This window comes from Schistocerca serialis, chromosome 3, assembly GCF_023864345.2.
Source record: "Schistocerca serialis cubense isolate TAMUIC-IGC-003099 chromosome 3, iqSchSeri2.2, whole genome shotgun sequence".
Taxonomy (NCBI): Eukaryota; Metazoa; Arthropoda; class Insecta; order Orthoptera; family Acrididae; genus Schistocerca; species Schistocerca serialis.
In genome coordinates, this window is record NC_064640.1 from 81,455,706 (window position 1) to 81,476,047 (window position 20,342).

At 40.2% G+C, this 20,342-nt stretch overlaps 1 protein-coding gene across 3 annotated transcripts in view; it reads left to right on the forward strand.

Moving 5' to 3' along the window:
* LOC126469746 (malonyl-CoA decarboxylase, mitochondrial-like) overlaps nt 1–20,342 on the forward strand; it is a 91,882-nt gene that overhangs the window by 66,809 nt on the left and 4,731 nt on the right. For all 3 annotated transcript variants that reach the window (XM_050096960.1, XM_050096959.1, XM_050096957.1), the window contains one exon: nt 1,906–2,011. In XM_050096960.1, the coding sequence (XP_049952917.1) occupies nt 1,906–2,011 (106 nt within the window). The remainder of the gene's footprint in view (nt 1–1,905; nt 2,012–20,342) is intronic.

A 20,342-nucleotide genomic window follows, 5' to 3' on the forward strand; every position in this document is an offset into this window, starting at 1 on the left:
AAAGAACACATTGACACCGGTGTGTCAGACCCACCATACTTGCTCCGGACACTGCCAGAGGGCTGTACAAGCAATGATCACACGCACGGCACAGTGGACACACCAGGAACCGCGGTGTTGGACGTCGAATGGCGCTAGATGCGCAGCATTTGTGCACCGCCGCCGTCAGTGTCAGCCAGTTTGCCGTGGCATATGGAGCTCCATCACAGTCTTTAACACTGGTAGCATGCCGCGACAGCGTGGACGTGAACCGTATGTGCAGTTGACGGACTTTGAGCGAGGGCGTATAGTGGGCATGCGGGAGGCCGGGTGGACGTACCGCCGAATTGCTCAACACGTGGGGCGTGAGGTCTCCACAGTACATCGATGTTGTCGCCAGTGGTCGGCGGAAGGTGCACGTGCCCGTCGACCTGGGACCGGACCGCAGCGACGCACGGATGTACGCCAAGACCGTAGGATCCTACGCAGTGCCGTAGGGGACCGCACCACCACTTCCCAGCAAATTAGGGACACTGTTGCTCCTGGGGTATCGGCGAGGACCATTCGCAACCGTCTCCATGAAGCTGGGCTACGGTCCCGCACACCGTTAGGCCGTCTTCCGCTCATGCCCCAACATCGTGCAGCCCGCCTCCAGTGGTGTCGCGACAGGCGTGAATGGAGGGACGAATGGAGACGTGTCGTCTTCAGCGATGAGAGTCGCTTCTGCCTTAGTGCCAATGATGGTCGTATGCGTGTTTGGCGCCGTGCAGGTGAAGCGCCACAATCAGGACTGCATACGACCGAGGCACACAGGGCCAACACCCGGCATCATGGTGTGGGGAGCGATCTCCTACACTGGCCGTACACCACTGGTGATCGTCGAGGGGACACTGAATAGTGCACGGTACATCCAAACCGTCATCGAACCCATCGTTCTACCATTCCTAGACCGGCAAGGGAACTTGCTGTTCCAACAGGACAATGCACGTCCGCATGTATCCCGTGCCACCCAACGTGCTCTAGAAGGTGTATGTCAACTAACCTGGCCAGCAAGATCTCCGGATCTGTCCCCCATTGAGCATGTTTGGGACTGGATGAAGCGTCGTCTCACACGGTCTGCACGTCCAGCACGAACGCTGGTCCAACTGAGGCGCCAGGTGGAAATGGCATGGCAAGCCGTTCCACAGGACTACATCCAGCATCTCTACGATCGTCTCCATGGGAGAATAGCAGCCTGCATTGCTGCGAAAGGTGGATATACACTGTACTAGTGCCGACATTGTGCATGCTCTGTTGCCTGTGTCTATGTGCCTGTGGTTCTGTCAGTGTGATCATGTGATGTATCTGACCCCAGGAATGTGTCAATAAAGTTTCCCCTTCCTGGGACAATGAATTCACGGTGTTCTTATTTCAATTTCCAGGAGTGTATGTAGGTATAGCACTATAATGTAAAAGAAAGGGGGAAAAAAAACTTCTTTCCTCTGCGCATTTCTTGTGCATTTGACACGTTACACATCATAACGGTTTTTCTATGCTATTGATCAATGGAACACGTAACTAACTAACTAACTAACTAACCAACCAACCAAACCCTGCAGGTCTTTGCTGATTTTCCATAAAAGTGACCAGGATTTAAGTCTGTTTCTAGGGCTACATCTTGGTGTATAGGGAGTTCTGTGTAGTCTAGGATTTTTCTCTCCGATGTTGTTTCTAACTGGGATCAGTTAATTTTGGGGGCTCTTTGCTTCCTAGGATGGGGAGCCTGACGTTTATTGTTTAATTTTGTTGTGAATGGAAAATTCAGGCTGGCTGTGTATTTATAATATGATTGACAAAAAGTGATTGTGGTAAGCTCTAATGTAGTATAACATTGTACACGCAGTCCTTGCAGCAGTCTTGGTGTTAATGGACTTTTTGTTGTTCCAGCAAATTTCCATCTCCGAAATGGGGCTGTAATGTGGCGTCTTAATTGGAGAGCTGACTTAACTGCTCGTGGTTTAAATAATTCCTATGGAATGATGGTTAATTACAGGTATTGTGTTCTTTTAGAGCTCTTGTTGTGTGTTTAATATGACAGTATCACAAGAATAGTGTTAGTGCACTCATTACATATCAGTAGTGGGAGGTTGGCTTATTACCTTTCACATGGAAGTATTTTTGATATATTGTAAACCGACATAGATTGACAACTTATGTTCTATGTCTTGGATGATTATCAATGCCAGGGTGCGTGAATTTCTGTGAGATTTATTAACTAACATAAGCAAAAATGCCAGTCTCATAACAAAATGCAGAGTACCATAAAAATCAATGGAATATGTGGAAACACTCCAGTTCACACTGTGTCCAGAGCTGGATAGGTAGATGGGGATGAATATAAAACTTATCGTAACATGAACTTGTAGATTAAAACTGAAGAAACTGCAAAAAGGTGGGAATTTAAGGAGATGGGACCTGGATAAACTGAAAGAATCAGAGGTTGTACAGAGTTTGAGGGAGAGCATAAAGGAACAATTTACAGGAGTGGGGGAGAGAAATACAGTAGAAGAAGAATGGGTAGCTTTGAGGAATGAAATAGTAAAGGCAGCAGAGGATCAAGTAAGTAAAAAGATGAGAGCTAGTAGAAATCCTTGGGTAACAGAAGAGATACTGAATTTAAATGATGAAAGGAGAAAATACAAAAATGCAGTAAGTGAAGCAGGCAAAAAGGAATACAAATGTCTCAAAAATGAGATCGACAGGAAGTGCAAAATGGCTAAGCAGGGATGGCTAGAGGACAAATATAAGGATGTAGAGGCTTATCTCACTAGGGGTAAGATAGATACTGCCTACAGGAAAATTAGAGAGACCTTTGGAGAAAAGAGAACCACTTGCATGAATATCAAGAGCTCAGAATGAAACCCAGTTCTGAGCAAAGAAGGGAAAGCAGAAAGGTGGAAGGAGTGTATAGAGTGTCTATATAGGGGCGATGTTCTTGAGGACAATATCATGGAAATGGAAGAGGATGTAGATGAAGATGAGATGGGAGATATGATACTGCGTGAAGAGTTTGACAGAGCACTGAAAGATCTAAGTCGAAACAAGGCCCCGGGAGTAGACAACATTCCATTTGAACTACTGACAGCCTTGGGAGAGCCAGTCCTGACAAAACTCTACCATCTGGTGATCAAGATGTATGAGACAGGCGAAATTCCCTCAGACTTTAAGAAGAATATAATAATTCCAATCCCAAAGAAAGCAGGTGTTGACAGATGTGAAAATTACCGAACTATCAGTGTGATAAGTCACAGCTGCAAAATACTAATGCGAAATCTTTACAGACAAATGGAAAAACTGGTAGAAGCTGACCTCGGGGGAGATCAGTTTGGATTCCGTAGAAATGTTGGAACACGTGAGGCAATACTGACCCTATGACTTATCTTAGGAAAAATATTAGGGAAAGGCAAACCTATGTTTCTATCATTTGTAGACTTAGAGAAAGATTTTGACAATGTTGACTGGAATACTCTCTTTCAAATTCTGAAGGTGGCAGGGGTAAAATACAGGGAGCGAAAGGCTATTTACAATTTGTATAGAAACCAAATGGCAGTTATAAGAGTTGAGGGGCATGAAAGGGAAGCAGTGGTTGGGAAGGGAGTGAGACAGGGGTGTAGCCTCTCCCCGATGCTATTCAATCTGTATATTGATCAAGCAGTAAAGGAAACAAAAGAAAAGTTCGGGGTAGGTATTAAAATCCATGGAGAAGAAATAAAAACTTTGAGGTTCGCTGATGACATTGTAATTCTGTCGGAGACAGCAAAGGACTTGGAAGAGCAGTTGAACGGAATGGATAGTCTCTTGAAAGGATAATATAAGATGAACATCAACAAAAGCAAAATGAGGATAATGGAATGTAGTCGAATTAAGTCGGGTGATGCTGAGGGAATTAGATTATGAAATGAGACACTTATAGTAGTAAAGGAGTTTAGCTATTTGGGAAGCAAAATGACTGATGATAGTCGAAGTAGAGAGGATATAAAATGTAGACTGGCAATGGTGAGGAAAGTCTTTCTGAAGAAGAGAAATTTGTTAACATCGAGTATTGATTTAAGTGTCAGGAAGTCGTTTCTGAAAGTATTTGTATGGAGTGTAGCCATGTATGGAAGTGAAACATGGACGATAAATAGTTTGGACAAGAAGAGAATAGAAGCTTTTGAAATGTGGTGCTACAGAAGAATGCTGAAGATTAGATGGGTAGATCACATAACTAATGAGGAGGTTTTGAATAGAATTGGGGAGAAGAGGAGTTTGTGGCACAACATGACTAGAAGAAGGGATAGGTTGGTAGGACATGTTCTGAAGCATCAAGGGATCACCAATTTAGTACTGGAGGGCAGCGTGGAGGGTAAAAATTGTAGAGGGAGACCAAGAGATGAATACACTAAGCAGATTCAGAAGGATGTAGGCTGCTGTAGGTACTGGGAGATGAAGAAGCTTGCACAGGGTAGAGTAGCATGGAGAGCTACATCAAACCAGTCTCAGGACTGAAGACCACAACAACAACAACAACAACAACAACAACAACAACAACATGAGCTTAATCTACACCGTAGTACAATGACAACAAATGTCTTATCACCTCACATGCACGTAATCTAACTCCAGCTCCAAGCACAGTTTGTGCTGATAAGAGAATGTCAGCTGTGTAATGCTTCGTGAACAGTTGTGGTGTATAGGTCCATTTTATTTTCCGTTCCACTCATGATACAGGATTATTATGATGGGCTTTCAGTAAGTAAAAGCAACAATTTCTTTTTCTGAAAGTAGTTTGATTTTTTTCAGGATTCCAATAAACCATATTATTCACAACTGTTTTGACTACAAAACCCAATTTTTCAACATAATCTCTGTTCAGTGCAACAGCCTTATTCATGCATGGTACCACTATATCGGTCAACATCAGAGCCAAAGTCTTTCTGCATCAATAACCTCCTACTGAGCGAGGTGGCGCAGTGGTTAGCGCACTGGACTCGCGTTCGGGAGGACGACGGTTCAATCCCGCGTCCGGCTATCCTCATTTAGGTTTTCTGTGATTTCCCTAAATCGCTCCAGGCAAATGCCGGGATGGTTCCTTAGAATGGGCACGGCCGACTTCCTTCCCCATCCTTCCCTGATCCGATGAGACCGATGACCTCGCTGTTTGGTCTCTTCCCCCAAACCACCCAACCCAACCCCCAATAACCTCCTCATCATCCACATACTGCTTTCCACGGAGTTCATTTTTTATTGGACCAAACAAATGGAAGTCGGAAGGTACGAGACCGTGGCCATAGGATGGATGACGAAGAACAGTCCAGTGAGGTTTTGTGAGCTCCTCTTGGGTGCACAGACTTGTGTGAGGCCCTGCATTGTCACGGAGAAGGAGAAGTTCGTTTGCATTTTTGTGGCGATGAATATGCTGAAGTTGTTTCTTCAATTTCCTTATGGTAGCACAGTACACTTCAGAGTTGATCTCTGCACCGTGAGGGAGGACATCAAATGGAATAACTCTTTCAGAGTCACAGACCATCGGCATGACTATGCCAGCTGAGGGTATGGCTTTGAACTTTTTCTTCTGAGGAGAGGTGGTGTGGTGCCACTCCATGGACTGCAATTTTGTTTACGGTTCGAAGCAATGAACCCGTGTTTCATCACCTTTGATGATTTTTGACAAAAAATTGTCACAATCAGCCTCATAATGTGCAAGCAATCCCACACAGATGGTCCTTTGTTGCTCTTATGGTCTTCTGTTAGGCAGTGAGAAACACAGTGGGCACACATGTTGAGTATCCCAACTGGCGGATGATAGTGTCAGCACTACCAACAGAGATGTGGAGTTGTGTAGTGGAGTGTTTGATTGTGATCCATCAGTCAGCTCGAATGAGAGTGTCTGCACATTCTGACATTGCGGGGCTCTACTGTGTGCAGCTGGTGAACATGCTGGAGGATGGACAGGTTTGTGCGACCTTGTTGTGATGATGACAGATGCCTCACACAATGATACACTATGCTTTTGTTTGCTGATAGGTCTCTGTAGTCATTTTGCATGTGACTATGAATATCTGTAATGCTCTGCTTTTCTGCCAAATGAAACGTAGTGAAAACTTTCTGCTTGGAATACACCTCCATTATGACACCGTTTTGAAGGCTGTGTATACCACTGCCACCTATTGGAACTTCATGTAACTATAGGGGCTGAAGTGGGGATATTGCATGATATCCCACAAGTTCCATTTTTTTTAAAACTGAAATTGGCCTATAAAAAGATGTGTTGCATTACTTACTGATGCTCCTCATACAACCTCTTTGTGTGTGCCCATCGTGGATGAGAACTAGGATGCATGCAAATACCATCTTCACCAATAAAGTGCACTCATATTTCAATGTTGCATGGCAGGACAGATACAAATCTGTCCTCCCTTTAACTTTTTCATAGGAGCAATAATAGTTCCTGGGGCAGAACTGGAACTGGTAGTGGTGAATGGGTGGGGGGTGGGGTGCGGGGGGGGGGGGGGGGGGGGGAGAATGGTGAGTATTCCCATCAGTGTCACCAGTGGCTCAGAGCTGGCAGTAATCATAATCTGGGTCTCAGGGACAATAGGTGGTGGAGAAGAGGGCTTTGGAGTTTGTGCCTCTGCAGTCACCATGGCTGGTGCTTCCTCTGTTGCACAAAGTGGTTCATCCTCCAGCAGTTATGTGCTTATCATTGCAAGTGATAGTCTCAGCATAACAGTCTCACTGTGGAGGAGGAAGAAGTACTTAAGATTTGCCAGGGGCTGAGATGAGGAATTTTACTTGTCCTTGTATTGCATGTTACTGAGAGGCCACACTGTAGGCTAGGGTCGGCTGTGGTCCACAGTCTATCACAGTTACTAGGGTCCTGCCATGGTTTTATCAGGGTGTCTCATTCTTTAGGTTTCATGGCCAAAACTAGTTTCAGTGCCACACAGGTTTCTCCTGTTTGGCTACAACCCTGTGACCTGTGATGATCCCTTTCGTCCACCATGGTTTACAGCCAAATTTGTGAGTCCTGGCCAGTGTGCATATATAGTATTACAGGTGTATTCATGGTACCTGTGCTCCCAGAGTCAGGAGCACCAAGTTGAAGATCATCTGTTGTTTGCAACCATGTAAACTCACTGCCAGTCTGCTGCTATTTACTGTGGCGACATGCTAGTAAGCATGGAAGCATGTCAGAGTGCCCTCAGGAATTTTTGTTCCATGTAATTCATCTGGGACTTAAATGTTTGTGCTAGATGCTCTGCCTCATAATTGGAAACTGTATAGAAAGAAGAGGCAGTGAGATTTATTAATTAATTGCTTTGAAAGAAAGGAGTGGAGTGTGCCGTAGATGTATTTTGGACCATTATCTTAAAGTTTTCTTAGGTGACTGTCTATGGCTGTTAAACATTTAAAAAAAAGCATATTTGCACCATCAGCTGTACAATTGTATGTTTATTCTCAACTCATTTCATTTACAACAACCATCCTCACAGGAGAAAAACAGTATACATCAATGACAAAAATGCATTTTTGATTCATTGATGTGTACTGTTTGTTTTCCATGAAGATAGTTGTAGCTGAAACTGGTACAGAATAAATATACAATTGTACAGTTGATGGCACAAATATGCTTTTTTCATTATCTTATTATATAGTGAGTAGTGCTCCCTTTATTAGCGAATATAGTTTCCATTGCCCAGATTGTAGATTAGGTCATCATTGGTGATATCTGGCCAACATAAAGACCATTTGAAAGAGCACCCCAAATAATAACCACATAACCTCTGAAATTGGTGTACAAAATCAACCTTTACCCATTCCCCATGATCAGGCTGTTGTGGCTCGCATGCCTGCCCGATTGCAACTTGGCAAGCAGGGTCACAGGGCAGGCAGGGATGGACAAATAGCGGATGTGAGGGCAGTCTTGCAGCTGGGCCATAGTGTATATGGGTGTGCTCTACTGGTCAATCTCAAGCAGACAGCTGTGGTGAAGCAGGTTGCATATATGTAGAATTAATGGAATCAGGCCATCTGGAAAGTTGCCTATACCACCTACACCTGCCTGCGAGCAAGATGAGGGACAGTTGCAAGTGCTCATGCCTAACGTTGCAGCATTGGGACAGCCTTTCATAGATGATAAGGATTAGGCCAAAGGGAAAATTGCTACTTTGAAGCTGATTGGTCTGTACACAAGATTAGCAGGGCTGGACAGCATGTTTGATAATAGCAGGCCAATGCCTTCATTCTATACATTAGTCTGTGTGCCTGATGGAGTAGTTGGAAAATGTGATGACAAAGCTCGGATGGGATTATCTTTATGCACACAGACTTTTGTGATCAGTGTAAATGCCCCATGGCTAATATTTAGTCTGAGGTACAATGAAATGTAGTGCCAGTTACATAGTTTTGTGGAGGTTCTTTGACTAACTGTGAGAGGTATACTGAGGTACTTTCCATAGAGACAGGTCCTGATCAATTAATTTAGTAACTTCCCATGACATTACTGAGAATTAGTTCAGTGTGTCATGATGTCTTCACCTAACAGCAGACGAAGTGCTTCCTTCCTGTGAAAGTGATGCTTGAAACCTGTTGATAGACATGATAGGGATTTGTCATTGGTGTGTTTAGTGGTAGGCTGGTGTTCACATAGCTACAATTGCCTGAAACCAAGACCCACTGTTGCAGTTGTTTATCGGATAGGTTCATCTATGTGTCAAAAAGTGAAATTAATATCTTGTGGTCCATAGTAAACTAAAATGTAGTGTAGTCCCTTGAGGAAAAAACATGAAACTAATTAATACCCTTAATGCCATATATTGTGAATGTAATTCATTTGTGACATTGGTAATGTTGCGGACATGTATGTGATATGTTGCCAAGTGGTAATTGGTGGGACGATGGCTTGCATCTTGTGTGACAGCATGGCTCATATCCTCCGTTGTGATGTATTTTGTGAGGTATTGATAACAAAAGCTAAATGGCAGATGTAATTGTAACATGGCCATGGCTAGGAGTAGATATCAGTGCTTCTATAATTGTTGAGAAACTGCTTGATAAACAGTAGACAACTGAAATTTGACTCCATCCCTCCCCCTCCCCCATTTTATGAAGCTGGGTGAGTGTGTGCTGAATTTGTTCATAGCTGTTGTCCAGCAGGTGTGATGCATTTTCATAAAAGGTCAATCATCAGTTGCACAAAAATTTTATTGAAGTCACTTTACTGGTTTCAACAGGGTAATCTGTCATCTTCAGAAGTCTGATATCATCAGATAAGGATAGATGATAAAGGTGTCATACAAATAATCAATAAAAAATATAAAAACTTAATTAAAACAAATGTACAATGGTTTAGCAACAAAAAAGTATAACAGATTTGCTAAAACAAATGTACAATAGTTGAGCTTTGGAAAAACCATGCCCATTTGTTTAAGAAACAATGAATAGTGTCACACCGTAAAAAATACATGATTTCTGTGATGAGTAGCAACTGGCAGACTGTCACATCACATATAATACATAATATATGCAACACATAGCAATCAACAGACTGATTGCAGGCAATTGGTATATTTTGTGATCTGTCAAAGGCATTTGACTGTGTAAATCACAATATCCTTTTAAGCAAATTAGAATATTATGGTGTAACATGAAATGCTGCAAAATGTTTCAAATCTTATATCTCTGGCAGGAAACGAAGGGTGTTATTAGGAAAGAGACATGTATTAAGCTATCAGGCATCATCCAACTGGGAACTAATTACATGTGGGATCCCACAAGGTTCCATCTCAGGGCCCTTACTTTTTATTGTGTATATCAATTACCTTTCATCACCAGATGCTAAGTTTGTTTTGTTTGCCGATGATACAAACATTGCAATAAATAGCAAATCAAGTGTGGTCTTAGAAATATCGGCTAATAAAATGGTTCCTAGCCAGTTCTTTGTCACTAAACTTTGAAGAAACAGACTACATGTAGCTCAGAACTTGTAAGGGTTTTCCCACGAGTATATGCCTAACATATGATGACAAGCAGATAGAAGATGTGGACAGTGTTAAATTCTTGGGATTACAGCTTGATAATAAATTCAACTGGGAGGAGCACACCACAGAACTGCTGAGTGTCTTAACAAATCTCTATTTGCAATGCGAATTGTGTCAGACATAGAGTATATAAAAATGAAAAAGCTGGTGTACTATGCTTACTTTCATTCCATAATGTCATATGGGATTATTTGTGGGGTAATTCATCAAACCAAGCTCAAGTTTTCCAGGCACAAAAACATCCAATAAGAGTTATATGTTGTGTGAACTCAAGAACATCCTGCAGAAGCCTGTTTAGGGAACTAGGGATACTAACTACTGCTTCCCAATATATTTATTCCTTAATGAAATTTGTCATTAAAGATATATCACTTTTTCAAACCAACAGTTCAATTCATGAACTCAATACTAGAAATAAGAATAATCTTCACAAGGATTTAAAGTCACTTACTCTTGTACACAAAGGTTTGCATTATTCAGGAACACGCATTTTCAATAATTTGCCAGCAACCATAAAAAGCTTAACAACCAATGAAATTGAGTTTAAGAGAAGCCTAAAGGATTTATTGGTGGCCAACTCCTTCTTCTCCATTGATGACTTTCTCAGTAGAACCAACTGGTGTGTGTGTGTGTGTGTGTGTGTGTGTGTGTGTGTGTGTGTGTGTGTGTAATATAACTTCTGCACCATTTCAGTGCAGTAATGTGTCCATTGTAAATAAGTATTGTAGTTGTTCTATTATATGTTTATTACCTTATAAATAAAAAAGGCATTTATTTTAAATTCAGTGCATCAATGCGATCTTAGTAAATAAGTATTTGTAAAATAATTCTTTCATATAGTGTTCATTTAAAAGAATGACGATCATTCCAGTTGGGACCTGTGGAAGTTACATTAGTTTATTTGTTTCAGTTGTAAGTATTTGTCATGTATTATTGTTTTTCTGACATGTTCTACATCCTGGAGGACCTCCTCACTGTGGATCAATTGGAATGAAAGTAAATCTAATCTAATAACTTGAAGGGAATTGATCATACATATATACAAAATAGGTGTGCTAGCACCCATAGAACCTTAATAAAATTATACAAACTTGGAGTGGGAGCACCTATTGGACCTTATAAAACCATATAAAATGTTTAACACAAGCATTTAAAGAGATAGTTAAATATTGGTTCAAATGCTCAGTGACCAATCAAGTATAAAAATCAAATTACATGTAAAGGGAGCTAGCATCCATTGTACTTCATGAAACCATATAAAATGTTTAATGTAAGCATTTAGAAACACGATTAAATGTCATATCACCTGCTTAGCTTGCTGTTGCACATTTGATCCAATGTTTAATTGTCTTTTTAAATGGTGGTGTTAAACATTTTATGTAGTTTTAAAAGGTTCTATGGATATTACACTCCTACCTTGCATATGGGCATGATCAATTCCCTTCAAGTTATTAGTTAGGTGGTTGCTACACATCGCATATATTAATTACTTTTTGTGATGTGGTACTACTGTTTCTATAATGAAGGTACTGTGAAACCCTGCTTTTACACTTTTCAAGGGACTTCAAAAAGATGGTGTAAAATGCGGGAAAATGTAAAATGTGGCAAATAATGTTTTAAGCTGTAAAAGTTGTGTATAGGATACCCCCTTGCAATTTATGTATGATGTATGCACATAACAGGCATCAAAAGACTTGTCAGGGCCTTTTTTATTATCTGATAAAGGTTTCTTATTTAATAAAAACCGCTGATGTAACTGGAATTGATAACTGTCTGGGAAGTGGAAACATTTGACCTAATTTCAAATGTCATAATCGATGTTTTTGAAAAGCCTGCAGCTGTAATTCATTACTCACATAATGAAATACTTCACTAGTTACTTATTTTGTCATGCTTAATGACATGTTTCGAGAATGTTTAATTTCAAACATCGTCATTGATGTTTTTGGAAAGCCTGCAGCTGTCATTCATTATTTAAATAATGAAATACCGCACTAGTTATGTATTTTTTCATGCTTAGCATGACATGTTTCAAGAATTTTTTCTCATTGTCAAGTGCAAATATGTAAATAAGTATTTTGTATAGTGTTTGAATATGTGTTATTCTGCGTCTCTTGCACTGTACTCGGCTTTTTGAGGTTATCAGGTACTGTGCCTCATCAGTTAAGTAGAAAGCCACAAACACACATGCAAACTATCACTCACATTGATTGTTTGTGTAACATCACAAAAAATACATACGTAAATACTGCATTTGACAACGAGAATAAATTCTTGAAATACATTTTGCTGATCATGAATAAATTATGTAACTGGTGCTATGTTTACACTAAAAACGTCTGACAAGGGAACCTCCCCATCGCACCCTCCTCAGATTTAGTTATAAGTTGGCACAGTGGATACGCCGTGAAAAACTGAACACAGATCAATCGAGAAAACAGGAAGAAGTTGTGTGGAGCTATGAAAAAACAAGCAAAATATACAAACTGAGTAGTCCATGGGCAACATAGGCAATATCAAGGATGATATTAGCACAAGAGCGTCTTGGTCCCATGGTTAGCGTGAGCAGCTGCGGAGCGAGAGGTCCTTGGTTCAAATCTTCCCTCGAGTGAAAAGTTTAAATTTTTATTTTCAGACAATTATCAAAGTTCAGGCACTCACACATAATCAACTTCGCCCTCCAAAATTCCAGGACATGTTCAGATTTGCTTGGACATCTGCAGGATTTGACGGTCTACACACGGAAAAATTTGAAAACGTTAAAAACATATGTTTTGACAGAGCACAGAGAAAACTGTGCGACTGTGAAACTGTTGCATTCATTTGTTGCAGTTTATGTGACACACTCTTATGTTATCACCACTTTTTTGGGAGTGATTATCACATCCACAAGAAAACCTAAATCGGGCAAGGTAGAAGAATCTTTTTACCCATTCGCCAAGTGTGCAAGTTAGGTGGGTCGACAACATATTTCTGTCATGTGACGCACATGCTGTCACCAGTGTCGTATAGAATATATCAGACGTGGTTTCCTGGATCAAATGTTTTCGGTTCCCATTGGAGAGGCATGTCCTTTCGTCTACTAATCGCACGGTTTTGCGGTGTGGTCGCAAAACACAGACACTAAACTTATTACAATGAACAGAGACGTCAATGAACGAATGGACAGATCATAACCTTGCAAAAATAAAGTAAGCAGACTTTTCGCTCGAGGGAAGACTTGAACTGAGGACCTCTCGCTCTGCAACTGCTCACGCTAACCACGGGACCACGGCGCTCCTGTGCTCATATCGTCATTGATATTGCCTATGCTGCCCATGGACTACTCAGTTTGTATATTTTGCTTATTTTTTCATAGTTCCACACAACTTCTTCCTGTTTTCTCGACTGATCTGTGTTCAGTTTTTCAAGGCCTATCCACTGTGCCAAATTATAACTAAATCTGAGGGGGGCGCGATGGGGAGGTTCCCTTGTGAGCAACACAAAGTGAATGACTGTGTCAATTAGCACCCGCCACGTGGTCATATGCCGAAACACGGTAAATATGGTTCGACAAAGGTGTCATGCTGATCACAACAATTACGAAACTGCATTTGCGCAGTAGACACAGTTTGAAAATGATTGTCATTGTTCATGATATCTTCATTCAAACGAACCTAGTTACTCCCATCAACCACCACGCCACATAGAGCTAGGCAGTGGTGGGAAATAGGCATGAATTGTTACAACGTTTACTCATTTACCAGCTCAAATCCACTGAATAGAGTGCCTGGTGTCAAGAAACTTAACCACTTAATATTTGTAAGCACTACTGGATGGCCAACATTATGCCAGCATCATATTTTCTCCCCCAACATTTTTTCATAATGCGTAAATTGCAGGAAAATTATAAATATGTTGACGCAAAATTAGGTGCAAATTAACATTGTGGGCATAGGAAATTTGACGGGACCGATAAAAATGACGTAAACGGCGGGAAAACGTTAATTCTGGGAACGTAAAAGAGGGGCTATACTGTATGTGGTTTTTCTGATCCTTAAGTATTGTACATCTGTTTTAACAAGTCTGTTATACTTTTCTGATGCTCATTTGTTTTTAACAAACTTATTATATTTTTTATTTATTATTTGTAGGATGCATATATCATCTGATCCTTATTTGATATGAGCATACCTATGAATTAAGCCAGTATCAAACTTCTGAGGATGACAGATTAATCTGTTGAAACCAGTAAAATGAATGTGATAAAACTTTTGTGTAGCTGATGACTGATTTTTATTTTGGTGAAAAGAAAATCTGTGTGGTGTGCACAATGAATTTGCTGCAATAGCTCATTTTACCCAGGAATAACTGGACCTACTTGTAGTTTTTAGGCATTGAGTGATTGCCAGTTTGTTTGGCATGGTCTTTTGCTCCTTTTGCATTTGAGCCCTGTGAAGTAGAGTTTATTAAATAACTTTTGTATATTAGTGAGGTGTTGCTCCTGGGTAGACCATATGACCATTAAGGGCAGCAAGCTAATTTGCAACTTGCAGCAACCCCTACATCAGCTGCTGTAAGTATTTTTAGAATATTATGGTTGTGCAGTTGACTGCCAATGGGAGTGTAATATATTAATATAGCCCACATGGTTTGTTAATACCATGAAACATTTTGACTCTGCATTAAATGCAACTAACTGCAGGTACACATTAGAATCACCACAGACTCTCCCTGTGACATTGGGATTATTAATCACCATCATGTGTAAGATGCACATGCTAGATGAGGTCTGTGTCAATACACCCTGTACATGTAAGTGATTGAGTTCAGAATCAACTACTTCCTTCATAGTGAAAGGCATAGGCGTACCTTTGTACAAATGAAAAGCAGCAATATACAGGGTGATTCAAAAAGAATACCACAACTTTAGGAATTTAAAACTCGTCAACGACAAAAGGCAGATCTAAGCACTACCTGTCGGCGAATTAAGGGAGCTATAAAGTTTCATTTAGTTGAACATTTGTTCGTTTGAGGCGCTGTTGACTAGGCGTCAGCGTCAGTTGATGCTAAGATGGCGACCGCTCAACAGAAAGCTTTTTGTGTTATTGAGTACGGCAGAAGTGAATCGACGACAGTTGTTCAGCGTGCATTTCGAACGAAGTATGGTGTTAAACCTCCTGATAGGTGGTGTATTAAACGTTGGTATAAACAGTTTACAGAGAATGGGTGTTTGTGCAAAGGGAAAAGTTCTGGACGGCCGAGAACGAGTGATGAAAATGTAGCACGCATCCAGCAAGCATTTGTTCACAGCCCAGGAAAATCGACTCGCAGAGCTAGCAGAGAGCTGCAAATTCCACAATCAACTGTATGGAGAGTCCTACGAAAAAGGTTAGTTATGAAACCTGAACGTCAACTACCCGAGGCGGTGGATCGGCCGCCAGGCAGCCCGTGACAGAGCACTTCATCACTGGCCTCCAAGAAGCCCTGATCTTACCCCCTGCGATTTTTTCTTATGGGGGTATGTTAAGGATATGGTGTTTTGGCCACCTCTCCCAGCCACCATTGATGATTTGAAACGAGAAATAACAGCAGTTATCCAAACTGTTACGCCTGATATGCTACAGAGAGTGTGGAACGAGTTGGAGTATCGGGTTGATATTGCTCGAGTGTCTGGAGGGGGCCATATTGAACATCTCTGAACTTGTTTTTGAGTGAAAAAAAACCTTTTTAAATACTCTTTGTAATGATGTATAACAGAAGGTTATATTATGTTTCTTTCATTAAATACACATTTTTAAAGTTGTGGTATTCTTTTTGAATCACCCTGTATATTAAGAAATGTGAAACATGAAATTTTGTACTGTCCACGGTTTACATCGAAATAAATCAAATTATTCCTTTCACAATCATTCAAAAGTCAATAAATGAAATGACATTAAAAATAATATTAACTAATCTTTTTATTTGTAAACCAAAGTCTACAAAAGTATCCAACTCAAAAAGTTAGATGCTACTGGTGAAAGAACAGTTAATAATGTTATAGGTCTGCATGCTTATGAATAATTTGTTAAACTTTGATTTGGGCTTTTAAAGCAATAGGTTGGATACTGTATGTTACCATAGTTTTTCCCCTACAAATGTGGCAAGCTGGAACATGAATATTTTTTAGCATTAAGGGTACAGAGACTACTGTAATGACTTGGAATTCCTTTTCACCCATTGGGATCATCAGTTTGCACCCATTGGGATCATCAGTTTGATTTGAGTGCTGTAATAAACTATTGGCACCAACCTGATACTGTGCTGTACATTGATACACATAGACGAAGTGGCTACATGCCCACAACTGTTACAAACACAAAACATGTCATGTTGTGATCCGAACAGTCATGGCATCTGTGACTACAGAAAAACTCAGTGTATGATTTTTGTGTTTTTGATTCACTATTCTTGTGTGAGGAGCATTGTGACAATGAAATTCCCCAGTCAGCAGTTGAGCTTTGCAAACAATGTTGCCAATGCTGCACTTGTTCTATGCCTAAGTCAGTGTCAAGTGAACATTGTGCAACTGACAAAACGTCAAAAGACTGAGCTATGAAAAACCTCACTTACACTGCGGTCAGATTTTCTCTGAGTGACATCTCAAATGTTCTGTTTAAGAGCTAGATGCACAACTGCATCGCGAATTAAAGACTCACAGTAGGAAGTCTTACACTGTGAGGAGAAAAAGCTACACCTTAAACTAAAACCTTTAGATTGGTCATCCAGGCATTGTAAGGTTGCTTCTTTCTGACTTAGTGCAGCAATGGCTACATCTGTTGGTGTCACAAAATGCAAGGACTGCAAGCTGCACAAGTCTTTGAACCACACACTTCTGGGCTCTGCGTGTGGTTCCCATTTGCAAACAGAATCCTACATTTGAGTACTAGAAGACAGCAGCAGTGCTGGCACTCTGTTTCTTTTCCTCTAACAAAGGCAACTGTCAACCAATTACTTCATCCACAAACTTTGTGGGGCCCATAAAGAGAAGTCATACTTTCATCTTCTAAGGACACATGGGTCTCCAATAAGTTGTTGATAATCTTTCAACCTGTATTTCTATACCCTCTTAAGTCTTACAAAAAGGGAAGTAGGTTCTGTGGTGCCATTCCTTCAGATGAATAATTGCTCAGCTTTCAATGATTGTTGTAAACAAGTGAGAGCCAAGCTGCAGTACTAGCTGTTAGTGTGGGCTTTTACAGTGTCCAGACTGGAAGTCCTTGCTGCTGTCTCAAGATCACACAATGTGTCATAAACACAGAAATAAAACTAGAGGCATTCTTTAATAACTGTTTTTCATTAACTAATTGTAAACAGAAAAGCACTACCATTAAGTACCACTTCATTAAATAATGGCATTAAAATACTGTGTAGGAGGAAATGGGAGCTGTAACAAAGTACAGAGGACAGTCACAGATGTAATTGGATGCAACTGATCAGGGTTTTCAGAACTCCATTGTTGACTGTCCTGCAAGTTTATGTACCCTGATAAATGTAGCCATGAAATATCAGAAAAGAAGAGCATTTCAGGATCAACCAATCCATCATGCATGGGCTGCAATGGGCAACTACACTACTAATGTTGAGCAACAGTATCTGAATTGCTCAGTTGATGACCTACCATTACTTTATAATGTTTAAGTTTGTGTTTGTGCACAGTTTTGTAAGTAGATACTTGCTCAGACGCGTGTATACGAAGCTCTCGCTAAGTTAAGTCATTAATATTAAAATAAGAGCTAATCCAGTTAATATTACATTTTAGACTAGTGTATATACTTCTTCTCGAGGCAATGAATTGAAGGTTTTGCTTTTCTGACCATATTTAGATCGAAAAGGAAGTATTTTGTAAAAGGTTGGTAGTCACTAGTTTTGTTTACGTTTTTTAGGTGTAAATTTCGTGCGAGTGTAGATTTTCCTTTTTGACTAGAGTTATCGCTTCAAAGCCAAATTAATTCATGCTGGTCATACAGAGTTTAGGTAGTTAAAACTTTTGGAAGTAAGTTTAAAAGTTTGTTTACATTAGTGTTTGTTTACGGATTAGTAGGCTACAGTTTACGAAACTACTGTGGTCTTGTGCTAACTTATTTTCTGCTTTTGTGTTAAGCTTGTCTATCAAACAATGTGTGACAAATGTGGTGGTTGCCGTAGAGTTTTGAAAGAGGGGATTATGTAAATTAAGGGAGGAAAAAGAGACTGGGAACTGAGGAAAGGTAGCAAGCAAAGGGCAAAAAAGGGAAACAGTTGAAAAAACTCCAGAAATTCAACTAGTAAATCAGTTTGGGTTGCTATCTGAAGTGGTTGAAGGGCCTCATCCAGATGTAGTAGAAAGTAGGTTGAAGCAGAATATTAGCTTAAAGAAAAAGACAGGTCAGGATCAAACCAGAATAGGAAAAGAAGAATTTTGCTTATAGGCAGCAGTCATGGGAGGGGTGTGGGCCAGCAGCTTCAGGAGAAATTAGGTGCTGGGTACCAGGTCACAAGTTTTGTGAAACCAAGTGTTAGCCTTAGCCAGGTGACAGAAAACTTAGGTCAGCTATGCAGGGACTTTGAGAAGGAAGATCAGGTAATTATAGTTGGGGGAGCAGGAAACAGCCTGGCTATGAATCTCAAGATACAGTATTAGGAGTGACCTGGATAAAATAGGAGCAGAAACTGAGCACACGAATGTGGGGTTTGTGGAGGTCTTTCAGCGCCATGATCAGCCCTGGGTAAACACTGCTGTAAGGCATGTTAACACTGAGCTGAACAGGATGCTCCAGACACCGACAAAGTCTCACATGAGTGTTGTTCCAGTTGATGCTATTGGTAGGTGGGGTTACACAACACATGGCCTGCACCTTAATAGGAAGGGGAAAGATGAGTTAGCTTCTCTATTAGAGTTGCCATTTTCATAAAACAAGGGTATAAATACGGAACTGTTAAAGTAAGCAAATTTTGTGTAGATCAGCACTTTGAGGTTTGTGCATGTGAACTTCAGCTAGATAATATTGTGTTGATATTAGCAACAGTGTACAGGTCTCCTCTAGGAGATTGGGAGCTATTCATAAAAAAGTTTGACTCCCTATTATGCTGTCTGTCAGATAGAAAGAAGAAGTTATTAATCTGTGGTGATTTTAATGTAAACTTTCTAAGTAAGTCTGATAGGAAAAGTGAACTAGAAGTGTTGTTAACAACATATAACTTAGAATCAGTGATCAGTTTCCCTACACGTATAGCTCGGGGCAGTAGCACGCTAATAGATAATGTATTTGTACAGAAAGAGGATGTAAAAGAAACACGTGCTTTCCCTGTTGTAAATGGATTGTCAGACAACTGATTAACTTACAAAATCTAACAGGGTGTACAGTTTGGAAACCATTAAGTGAAAGTGTGAGGTCACTCAACCCGGTATCTATACAGCACTTCAGAGAAAGCTTAAGAAATGTTAATTGGGGAGATGTATATAATGAGCTAAATGCTAATAAATGCAGCATATTTCTTGATAAATTTATATCCCTTATTGAACATTGTTTTTCAAAGAAAATTACTAAATGTAACACCACAAACTTGTCAAAGAAACCTTGGATTACTACAGGTATTAAAGTGTCTTCAGAAAGAAACAAAAAACAGTATGAGACAGCAAGAACTAGTAAAGATCCAGAAGTAGTTTTACACAATAAAAATTATTGTAACATACTGAGAAAAGTTGTAAGGAAATCAAGAAATATGTATGTTAGAGAAGAAATTAACAACTCCAGCAATGAAATCAAATCAATATGGAATGTTGTTAGAAGGGAGACAGGAAAAGTAACCACTGGGGTAGGTAGTGTTACTGTTAAAGAGAGTGAGACCATTTTAACCAACAGTACATGGGTTAACAATCACTTCTTAAGTGTAGGAGAAAAAATTGGTGAGAATAGTTCAAAAGAAAAAGCCAGGCAGTACATGGAAGAGTCAGTTTTGAAAAATTTTAGTCAGATTAAGTTTCATCTAAAAATCTCTTGTGAAATAAGTAAAATTATTAAATCGTTGAAAAATAAATGTTCTGTTGGAGTAGATGACATCTCTAACAAGTTATTCAAACAATGTGGAGCAATTACAGCTAATGTTTTGAGTCACATATGTATTGCATCACTGACTCAGGGTATTTTCCAGACAGGTTAAAATATGCCATAGTCAGGCCTCTCTACAAAAAGGGGGAAACCACAGATGTCAATAATTACCGGCCAGTATCCTTGCTTACAGCATTCTCATAAATCTTTGAGAAAGTAATGTACTCAAGAGTGGTTAGCCATCTCAACA